Raw genomic sequence first — 10967 nt, forward strand, 5'->3', positions numbered from 1 at the left:
CACATGGTGACTGCCACCCCTGGAATAGGGCAGCTGTGTGTTGGTGAGGGGAGACAGGCTCTGCCTGAGCAGTGATGCTGTGGTACTGGCGATGGCCGTCAAGAATCTCAGTCCCACTGAGCTTCTCACTTGTGGGTGCAACCTCACCGCCACAGCTCGACATCCAATATGTGGGCACAGTTTAGCTCTACGAGGCTTGCTGCCCAACTGTGTCTTGTAGAGCTTCAACTCTAGGAAGGACTGTAGCCTTAAGGCTTTCTCTTCTGTTCAGTTTACACAACTGTACGTAACTCAGTCATGCAACGTGTGTGTTAAATCCCTTTGATTCCATTTACCTTCTCCCTAAGCACATTTGCAACACAGGCCTGCAAAAGAAACAGTCTGGGTTTATTTTCTTTTTCAGTTCTGGAATTCACTCTTCAAATTCTTTTGGTTCTTATTTCCTGGCTGGGAAAAAAAAAAAAAAAAAAAAAAAAAGCAAGCATTGCTGCTTTAACAGCTGCGTTTTGTTGAACCGATGACACACTCCTGGGGAGGAGCTTCCAGGAGGAAAGAGCTGTGCAGTTCGTAAGTGTCTCTGCCTGGGATTGCTGCAGTCTCCTCTGCCTGTGAACGCGCTGGTGAAGGGCAGCATTCCCGCTCGTCTTGAAGCAGCAGCATGGCTGATAGGCTTGTGGAGAGCAAGATCAGATGTGACAAAGTAACCCTCTTTACAGAGAGAGGCTGCCGTTACTGCAGGAATGCCGAGGAGATGCTCAAGCAGTACAACTTTGTGCCTGGAGCTCTGGAAGTTGTTGATATCACCCAGCGCAAGGATGTCCAGGACTACCTGCAGCGAAGAACAGGGCACAGAACCGTAAGTTCTCGCAGCGGTTCCTCAGCGCTTGCTGACCCTCTGTCCCGGCGCGCCCACAGCCCGGCCAGCTGCTGCAGAGGTGGAGGCGAGGGCTCTTTCGCTGTAGCTGCCGCAGGGCGAGTGCTCGGTGCCGAGGTGGGCGCCCGCTCCCCGCCGCAGCAGCCGCAGGTGCGGAGCTTTACCTGCCCGAGCCCCCACATGCAGGGCAGGAGCCACCCCGCAGTGGTCCCCGCGTCTCTGCGTAATGAACACAACTTTGCTTTGCCTCCCCACTCCACTCCAGTGAGAACAACACCAGCGATGCCCCGGGGGGAAGCAGAAGGGACATGCTGGCGATCTGCCTCGCCACTGGGGCTTCAGGGGACTTTTCCTGCACTGGAGGCACATGCCTCCAGACATGTGGCTTGACTCAGCCCAGGGAAAACCCAGACCTGGAAGGCTGCTTCCAGTGCAGCAGGAGTGCTGCAGGCTCTGACGGAGGTGTTCCAGTGTCTGTCCTGCCTGAAGGACAGCAAAGCGCCAGCGTACCTCCTGTAGAGTGCTTGCTCTTGGAGTCAAGCCTCTGTCCTGCTTGTGCCTGGTCCTGCTGGCTCGGTTTTAGCCTCTTAGGGATTCCAGAGGGGACCATAGCTCTTGCAGGACGCCCTGGCCCTGTCCTGAGCCTGGGTACGGGGCAGCAGCGTGTGGGCAGGTCTGGATTTGCCCCTGCCAGGGCGGGACTATGGGCAGCCATCGACCCCCTCCAACGCAAGGAAAGGCTTTCCGAGCTGCCGTTTTCCAGGGACCCTTTTTCCACTTGCTGTTTCATGCCTGTTCTGGCCCATGTCTTTTGTCTGCGCTCCCTGAGCTATTACTGTCTCAATAATTCTACTCCTGCCGGTGTTTCCATCTCTTTTTACCTTCCCTGGCTTGCAGCGGTGGCTGTGGTGGTGTCAGCAGTGGTTCACTTCCCTTCGCGGCAAAACTTTGCCTTCAGAAGCCTCAGATCTAAGGATCCAAAATGGCTCCTGGCCGTCAGGAGAGGCCGGAGCTTAAGTTGGTTTTTACATTTGTTTCTGCACTGATTGCTGTCGTCTTGCTGCCAGGCAGCCATCATGAGGTGGGCAGGAGAAGGGACAAGCACAGGCAGGAGAACAGCACAGGCTGTTTCAGGGCTGTGAGGTAGGAGGGGAGCAAAAGGCCAGAGAAAGGGTATGTGGAGAAGGCGCTGAGCGAGAAAGGTGAGTTTGCAGGGCTGAGGGACTTTGATAGCGACGGTGGCCGTTAGGGAGACAGCACATGTCACCCAGCACCTTCACGTGCTGGCAAGCGCTCGGGAGCAGGCTCGGAGAACCTGCTGTGGGCACACGCATGGTCCGTACGCAGGTCTCAGCACTCAGAGCCGCTCGCTGGTGTGCTGCTCTGGGATCGTGTGCTTGGAGCATCTCCAGCACTACCCCGGAGTGTGTTTTTACCCTTCTGCAGCCTCTCTGAAATGCGGAGGCTTCCCCTGCCCCTTTTTCTCTCGCAGCGGTTTTCAGAGAGACGGGAACTGGTCATGGGAACAGGAGGATTTTGGAAATGATGGTCTCCCGGGTGCACAGTCTGCTTCCAAGACAAATCCTTTCCCCACACTGTGCCTTCAGCAGCCAGCTCTTCTGATTAACCTGTGGCATTGCTCTGTGCTCAGCTGCCTGTTGTCTTCGTTGGGAGATGCTGCATCGGAGGATTGTCCGACCTGCAGAGTGTGGACTGCAAGCTCCCCAGAATACTGCAGCAGATCGGTGCCCTGCGGTAGTGTAAGGGTAAGTCTGAGGACTCTGGTGTGTGCTGTAAAACATGGAGATGGAGCTGGGCCAGCAGCTTGAGTCAAACAGATGAGAGATCCCGTGGGTAAAATCTAGACTTGCTATCCTCACAGAAAAGAACTTAGGATTCTGACCAGAGGAGTTTAACAACGCTGGCTGGGCTTACAGTAGGCGTCATGTGCGTCGTATGTGTGCATATGCACGAAATCTCTGTGCATTTGTGCACACACACACATATGTCTGTAAACAGGCGAAATACGTAGCTATGTACACACATGGAAAAACACTGTTTAGTGACATTTTCTTGATCTGATAGTGCCAAGCAGCTGTCTACCCTTTTTGTCTGCTGTTTCTGCTTTCAGGAGAGAGATGACCAGGAGCTGCATCCACCTCATTCTGACATTCAGGGGCTTCCTGAAGGAAATTCTTCAAAACTTCCTTCTGCAGGATCAAATGCATACTCCCGGCCAATGCAGCTTCTTTCTCTGTCAGTGATCAGCCTTTTGAGATGTGAACATATCTCCATCCTTTCTGCAGCTCCACAACATGATCTGCTTCAGCCCAATAAAATACACTTGCTCTAAGCGTCTGCGTTCACTTGTTGTTCTTTTTCGCACAGACCTGTCAACGCGGTCATCTGCAATGCCTCTCTGCTCTCTGCAATCCCTTTCCCACCTGTCTCTCCCTACTGACCTCCTCAAACTTCTCCATGTTTGTTTCCCACATCATGCACAAACGTCATGACAATGGTCTGAGTAGGAGGGATGCGCAGACTACTGTACTGTTGGTGCAGGGCGGTGCAGTGCTGAGGATGGCTGAGGCAGCCTGTACACGCATCCCCTGCTCCGAGGACCCATCTCCTCCTGGCCGACGTCTCATGGAAGGGTCAGGACAAGGCCTCAGAAGAGTACTCTTTTGGCAACGGTTTTGTTACAGCACAGCTGCCGGCAGGACGTGATGGGGGTTCTCATTTACACCGCAGTGCTGTCAAGAGCAGAGCAGCTCGGGACTGAACACGCTAGCGCCTCCTGCTGAGGAGGCTGCTGACTGCAGAACCACCGCTGAGATAATGTTAAGAAGTACTCAGATACTGGTTTTGCAATCGACCATTCACCAAATGTAGCTGTCAGAACAAGATAACAAGATGGTGGTTAAGGCAGGAAACTCTGGTAGGAACCGGGTTAGTGGTTCATCAATGTACAGAAACCTACAGCAAAAGGAGATTAACAAATAATGGGAGTGGGCTCTCAGAGTAATGTGAGATGTAAAGAGTATATTTTGTAGCTAAGGCTTGGCCAGGCATTAGGAGAAAGGTATAGAAAGTGGTCCAGTGGAGTGAAAATCCCTTAGAGGAATTTCTAAGGGAAACCCGAAAAGTTTTTGTAAAGCGAGAGAAGGAGAAACAAAACCAAAAAGCAGAAATCAGGACGTCCGTGGTGAATCAAAGAGTGGAAAAGAGAATATAGAACCCGTAGCTCCAGGAGGCTGAGGGGCCTGGGCAAGGGGAAGGGTCCAGGGCCTGAGTGGTGCATGAGGGGGAGGCAGCAGTAGTAGGGGGCTGGGGAAATCTTGGCAGTGGCCACCATCTCCAATCCCAGCCACAAGGTGCAGAAAGAGCAGACACTTTAAACACGAGTGCCGTAAACTTAGAAAGGAGGAGAAGGTGATCCTGCTGGAGATGTTCAAAGACACTGAATTGGGGGGTCAAGGGTTCCTCAACCTGAGGTTCAGTCGGGACCCCTTGATAAATTTAAAGGTAGGACCTCAGGATGAGGAGGTAGCCCTCTTAATAGATATAGAGGCAGCCAGAGCCATATTGAATTATATACCTCAGGGACTGAAATCATCAAACCAAAAGCTAACTGTTTCAGGAGGGATTTTCAGTTCCCATATTTGAAGAAACTACCCTGAAATTAAATAGGGAAACAATTCAAGGGCAATTGTTACACATGCGTGAAGCAGGAATCAATTTACGAGGGAGAGATTTAGTTGTACAACTACGGTTAGAAATGAAAACTTATGGGGATCAAATTCGGTTTCAGTTAACAGAACAGGTTAAGGAAAAGACAGACACAGTCATTTGGGTAAAAGAGGGAAACAGAGGAGGATTAGATATATCTCCCTTAAAGATCAAACTGAAAAGGGAAGATGAGGTAGTTAATTAGAAACGATGCCCTATTCCTTTAGAGGGACAAAAATTATTACAGACAATCATAGAAAACCTAGTTAAGGATGGGCTTCCAGAACCCTTTAACACCTCAATCTTACCTGTACAAAAAATTGACGGGTCATATCGTTTGGTGCAAGACTTGAGAAAACTGAACCAAGTAGTTCAGGTCTGACATCCAGTGGTCCCAAATCCTTATACCTTGTTAAGTAAAATACCAGAGGACCATGGATGGTTCAGTGTGGTGGACATAAAAGATGCCTTTGGGGCATGTCCACTAGGCCCAGAGAACAGAGACATTTTGAATGGACACCTTAGGACACAATAGACACCTTTGAATGGAAAAACCTTACACAGGACGTCAACAATAGTACAGATGGACAGTCTTACCACAGGGATTTACTGAGTCACCAAATCTATTTGGACAAGTATTGGAACAGGTGCTAGAGAAATTTAATCTGCCCCCTGATGTCAGTGTATTGCAATAGGTAAATGACCTTCTAATCTCAGGGAAAAAGAGAGAAGTAGTGGCAGAAGCCACAAATGCCTTGTTGAATTTCCTAGGAGAATAGGAAACTGCACTCCCAGTCACAAGATGTTTCCTATGTGGAAAGAGTGGACACTTTAAACGCGAGTGCCCTGAGCTCAGAAAACAGGAGAAAGTGATCCCACTCATGACGTTTAAAGACACTGAATAGGGGGATTCTCAACCTGAGGTCCTACTGAGACCCCTTGGTAAAATTATAGTTGGGATCTCAGGATGAGGAGGTTGCCCTTTTAGTAGATACAGGGTCAGCCAGAACCTCATCTATTTGAATGAATATTGGAACAGGTGCTAGAGAAATTTAATCCATCCCTTGATGTCACGGCATTGCAATATGTAGATGACCTCCTAATATCAGGAAAAAAAGAGGGAAGTAGTGGCTGAAGTCACAAATGCCTTGTTAAATTTCCTAGGAGAACAGGGGCTGAGAGTTTCAAAAAAAGAAAAGGAAGTCAAATACTTGGGATACTTAATTAGTGAAGAAAAAGGAAAGATAAAACCAGAAAGGATAAAAGGAATAGTTGAGTTACCCCTTCCGAAGACTAATAAAATGCTAAGAAAATTTGTAGTGTTAACAGGTTACTGCCACCCATGGAGTGATTAGTATGCACAGAAAACAAAAGGATTATATTTAAAATTACTGGAAGAGGAACCTGATGTTTTAAAATGGACTGAGGAACAACAAGAATTAGTGAAAGAATTTAAACAAAGTTTGATAACAGCTCAGGTGTTGGCTCTACCTTCCCTGGATAAGCCCTTCCACCTGTTTGCAACAGTGAGTAAAGGAACTGCTTTGGGAGTTGTCATGCTTTAAGACCATTCAAGCCATGCAGCTCGCACTCTCAATTCCCACCCCTTCCTCTCCCCCCAGCTCCCAGAGGTATGGGGAGGAGAATCAAAAGAATGTAACTCCCATGGGTTGAGATAAGACCAGTCCAGTAGCTAAGGTATAACACAAACCACTACTGCTACCACCAATGATAATAATGATAAGGGAAATAACAAGGGAAGAGAATACAACCGCTCACCACCTGCCGACCGATACGCAGCCCAACCGAGCAGTGATCTATCCCTTCTGGGTCACTCCCCCTAGTTTATATAGTGGGCATGCCGTGCTGTGGTATGGAACACCCCTTTGGCTAGTTTGGGTCAGGTGTCCTGTCTCTGCTTCCTCCCGGCTTCCCCTCCTCCCTGGCAGACCATGAGACTGAGAAAGTCCTTGGTCAGACTAAACATTACTAAGCAGCAACTAAAAGCGTCGGTGTTATCAGTGCTGTTCCCAGGCTGAAAGTCAAAACCACAGCACTGCACCAGCTACTAAGAAGGAGAAAAATGACTGCTACTGCTGAACCCAGGACAGGAGTTTTAACCCAGACTTGGGAAGGCAAGCATTAACAGATTCTTATCCTTCTGGGTTGTTAGACCTGGTATCTTGAGGATGGCCAGGATGTGTGTAGGTCATTGCAGCTACCGTCTTTTTGGCAGAAGAAAGCAGAAAGGTAACTTTTGGAGGAGCACTGATAGCAAGCATCCCACATCAAGCGAGAAGTATTTTATTTAAATATTTATTATTAAGTATTTAAATATTCAACAGGCAGGAAGATGGCTAACAGATTCTAGAATTTTCAAATATGGGGCAATTCTGAGGGAAAAAGACGACCCGATTCTGCTTTCAGGAGAGAGATGACCAAGAGCTACATCCACCTCATTCTGACATTCACAGAATCACAGAATCACAGAATCCCAAGGGTTGGAAGGGACCTAAAAAGATCATCTAGTCCAACCCCCCTGCAAGAGCAGGGTAACCTACAGTACATCACACATCAGGGGCCTCCTGAAGGAAATTCTTCAGAACTTCCTTCTGCAGGATCAAATGCATACTCCTGGCCAATGCAGCGGAGGGTTAATTGCTGCTGAAAACAACACGTGCCTGCAGAAGTTTGCACAAGTCAGTTTCAGCTCTCCAGGACTCTCTGAAATCTGAGCTCATTATTGTGCCAGGAACTGAAGGACTTTGAACTTGCCAGGAGCAAAGCACTGGGATTTCCCGGTCCTTTTCAAGCATGGGATAATGCCTGTGGTTTCTGCTCTTCACCTTCTGAGCAGGCCACTTTGACTGGCAGCCCCCACTGACTCCACTGGGGACTTTTCGGCTTCTTGGGAAGCTGCAGCAGTCGGGACAGGCTAGTGCTGCCTCATCCCAGCCCTGTCACGGCAGAAGGGAACGTGCTTGTTCCAGGGTTTGAGGATTCCGGGTTGAGAGAAACGCAACACAACAAAGAATCGCAACTAGTTTATTAATACAGGGAAAATATAGAGATAATAAAAGATATTTCTGATAGGGATATTTCTGATGTTTGGTTATCTTACCTACCCCAAAGACCATGTAATGACGATCAGAAAACCGGCCCTGAGGAACATCATTGCAGTGTGAGGTGGCAGGCTCAGCCTTAGCAGGCGTCCCCACGGAAGCAATGTTGACCTGGGTGGTATGAGGTTCTGTCTCCTTGCATCACCCAAGGCTCAGGCTTTTATACTAGCAAAAATACACACACATTCTGATGTGGGGGGCCAGCCTCCGTCAGAGGAAGTGGCCAGCTATATCTGGAAAGGTCTCAGAGGGTCGGGACTTTTCCAGGGAGAAGCCACCTCGCAGAAACAATACTTTTCTATTTTCGTGTGTTTCACCACAGACCATTATCTAGTGTCACTGACACAGTGCTCAAAGCAGGGGTTTGTCAAGGACAAGCTGCCAAAGGCTGTGCTGGCACCGTAGCCCCCAGTCAGTGCTGGGTTCTGCCCCTTGGCCTGGTCTGCTCAGCACATCATAGAACTTACACTGCTGGTCAACAATCAAAGAAGTTGCAGGCTCTAAAAACCAGCGTCTGTAATTCCACAGGTTCTAAATGAGCTTGCAAAAAACAAACAAACAAAAAACCAAACAAAAACCACAACAAACAAACAAACAAACAAAAAAAAAAAGCAAACAAAAAAAATACCAAGCTAGTTTCTATTGGTTTTGTTTAAAAGAATGAAGAATGAGAGGACTGAAAGCAGGAAGAATTAAGAAGGTTTTCTTCGGGGTTTTTGCCTCCTCATCAAGTTGAAACAGCTTTTAAGTTCTGTTTGGAGACAGTGTTATTTAGTGCCAGTGCTTAAAGCAGCTCTTGCCCCAGTTTGGCTTGGTAGTAGCCATGCTGTGCATTTCCCATAGCTCTTTCCAGGCATAGCACAGTTCAGCTCAGGTTTCTGTCTGGCCTGAGCTATTGTGAAAAACTTAAAAACTTTTCTTGTAAAGGCTCATGTTAGACACAACAGTGAAGCAGCTATATTATTAAACATCTTTTGCAAAAACGGGTGTCCTAGTAAGTAGGCACACACCGGTTACAAGGCTTTGCCTTTTTAGTCCCAATTCTGACCTCAAAGTCCCTTCCTTGTTTCCGTATTGGCTAGGTACTCAAAGGTTTACAGACTAGCTGAGGCATCTAAATATCCCATGTGAAGTCCTGCCCCTGTTTACATCTCCCACTATTCTGAGAGCCCACTCTCCTTATTTGCTAATCTTCTTTTATTGTATGGTTTCTGCACATTGGTGAACTACTAACCTAGTTCCTGCCCAAGTTTCCCACCTTAACCACCATCTTGTTATCTTGTTCTGACAGTTACGTTTGTTTAATGTCTTAATACTTCTTACCATTCCCTCCTTCTCTTTTTGTTTGAATATTTTGTTTTTTGCATAATTTTTAAGGTACTATTCTATATGATGCTTTCCATCTGGACAACCTATTTTCACATTCTTGTCCTTGAGAGAGAATATTGTTAACTTCTTGTTCTTTGAGAAGCAGCATATTATCATATGGTGGTGGTTTTAGAGGCATTTGTTTAGGGATTTCTTCTTTCAACTAGTCTCTACATTAACCCTCTTACACGTGGAATTGTGCAGTATCCTATAGCTGTTAATAATTCTGCAACTACTATTAAGGATGTTAAAATAGATTTTACCATTCCCTTCTGTTTTCCAAACCAGGATTCCAGCCATCCTGTAAGGGAGCTGTCTATCCCTGAATTTTCTGCTAACTCTTCTGCTAAAGTAGTAAGGCTATGTAGAGCTTTCATGATAGTTCCATCAGGAGCTGTATTATTCGGAATAAATGTACAGTACTTATTTCCTAGCAATACACATACTCCTCCTTTTTCCACTAACATCATATCTAAAACCATTCTATTTTCCCATGCCATCCTTCTGGTAGCATCCAATTGTTCTGCAATTCCCTTTGCTGCATCCCTTGAATAGTTTATAAACTTTGGTTGATTATACTAGATATAATTTAACAAATCTGCATTCTTATTGATTGTGACCCACAAAAACAAAAAGGACTCATAGCCTGCTGCTATTTGGTTTCTGGCCTTATGTTCATCAGGAACAACTCTGGGGACTCCAATTGAATCAATATAAATTCTCTCATCAAAGGAGATTCCTAAGGTACTCCTTCTTACCCTGTTGTGGTTTATTGTTATTTGTTCTGAGCAGGTAACTCAAAACCACACAGCCACTCTCTCGCTCCCTCCACTTTTTTTCTACCTGCACTCCCAGAGGGATGGGGAGGAGAACCCAGAGAGTGTAACGCCCATGGGCTGAGAAAAGAACAGTCCAGTAACTAAGGTATAACACAAACCACTGCTGCTACCACCAAGAGTAATAGCAATAAGGGAAATAACAAGGAGAGAGAATATAAAACTAAAAGAGGGAAAGCAAAAGAAAACAATAAACACAAGTGATGCACAATACAATTGCTCACCATCCACTGACTGATACCCAGCCCAGCCCGAGCAGCGATCTGATCTTCTGGGTAACTCCCCCCAGTTTATATACTGGGCACAACATGCTGCAGTATAGAATACCCTTTTGGCTAGTTTGGCTCAGGTGTTCTGTCTCTGCTTTCTCACTACTTCCTGTTTCCCTCCTCCTTCTCCTGCAGAGCATGAGACTGAAAAGACCTTGATCAGAGTAAGTATTACTTAGCAAAAACTGAAAACATCGGTGTGTTGTCGGTGATGTTCTTAGACTGAAGTCAGAAACACAGCCCTGCATCAGTTACCAAGAAGGAAAAAAATAACCGTTACAGCAGAACCCAGGACACCTATGTCCCTGAGTTACTGTTCCCTTTTCAAATGCCAAGGTAATGGAATGCCAATTGGACAATCCCACATGTACCTTTCCAATTTGGAAGAAGTGTGGGTCTCAAGATTTTCCCTTCACCATACCACCATAGGTCCACTGTGGGGATACTCAAAGCTGAGTAATTACCTGTTTCATTCTCAGTCACGTTTAGAAATTCCAAGCACTTCTCAAATTCTTTAAGATCTTTTGTACCACTCACACCCTGCTGTAAGAGACAAGCTGTATGGTTACCAGCTGCCAAGGACAAGGTGGGAGGTGGTACTGTTCCACAGTGCAGGGAATAGCAGTGAAGGGGACTTACAGGTTTCATTTCCCCATGAAGTCCTTTCCTGGTGCAATGCAGTCATATGCCTCATTCCTTTTGCATCTTGAGTCCATCCTAAAGGAAAAGGGACTATCTATTGCTTCAAGGCACATGCATAGCAATTGCT

At 46.9% G+C, this 10967-nt stretch overlaps 1 protein-coding gene across 1 annotated transcript; it reads left to right on the plus strand.

Moving 5' to 3' along the window:
• Positions 1-573: 573 nt before the first annotated feature.
• On the plus strand, positions 574-3227 carry LOC136005612 (glutaredoxin-1-like). Its single transcript, XM_065663241.1, has 3 exons — positions 574-856; positions 2526-2640; positions 3006-3227. The coding sequence occupies exons 1-2, from the start codon at positions 659-661 to the stop codon at positions 2631-2633; spliced, it is 306 nt and encodes a 101-aa protein (XP_065519313.1). The 5' UTR covers positions 574-658; the 3' UTR covers positions 2634-2640; positions 3006-3227.
• Positions 3228-10967: the final 7740 nt, after the last annotated feature.

The sequence above is a fragment of the Lathamus discolor genome, chromosome Z (genome assembly GCF_037157495.1).
Source record: "Lathamus discolor isolate bLatDis1 chromosome Z, bLatDis1.hap1, whole genome shotgun sequence".
Lineage (NCBI taxonomy): Eukaryota > Metazoa > Chordata > Aves > Psittaciformes > Psittacidae > Lathamus > Lathamus discolor.

Excerpts from the sequence above, each read along its gene's own strand:
- LOC136005612 (XM_065663241.1), top strand. The coding sequence starts at position 659 with ATGGCTGATAGGCTTGTGGAGAGCAAGATCAGATGTGACAAAGTAACC. Across the intron at positions 857-2,525 it reads GAAGAACAGGGCACAGAACC|CTGCCTGTTGTCTTCGTTGG; the intron begins GTAAGTTCTCGC and ends CTCTGTGCTCAG.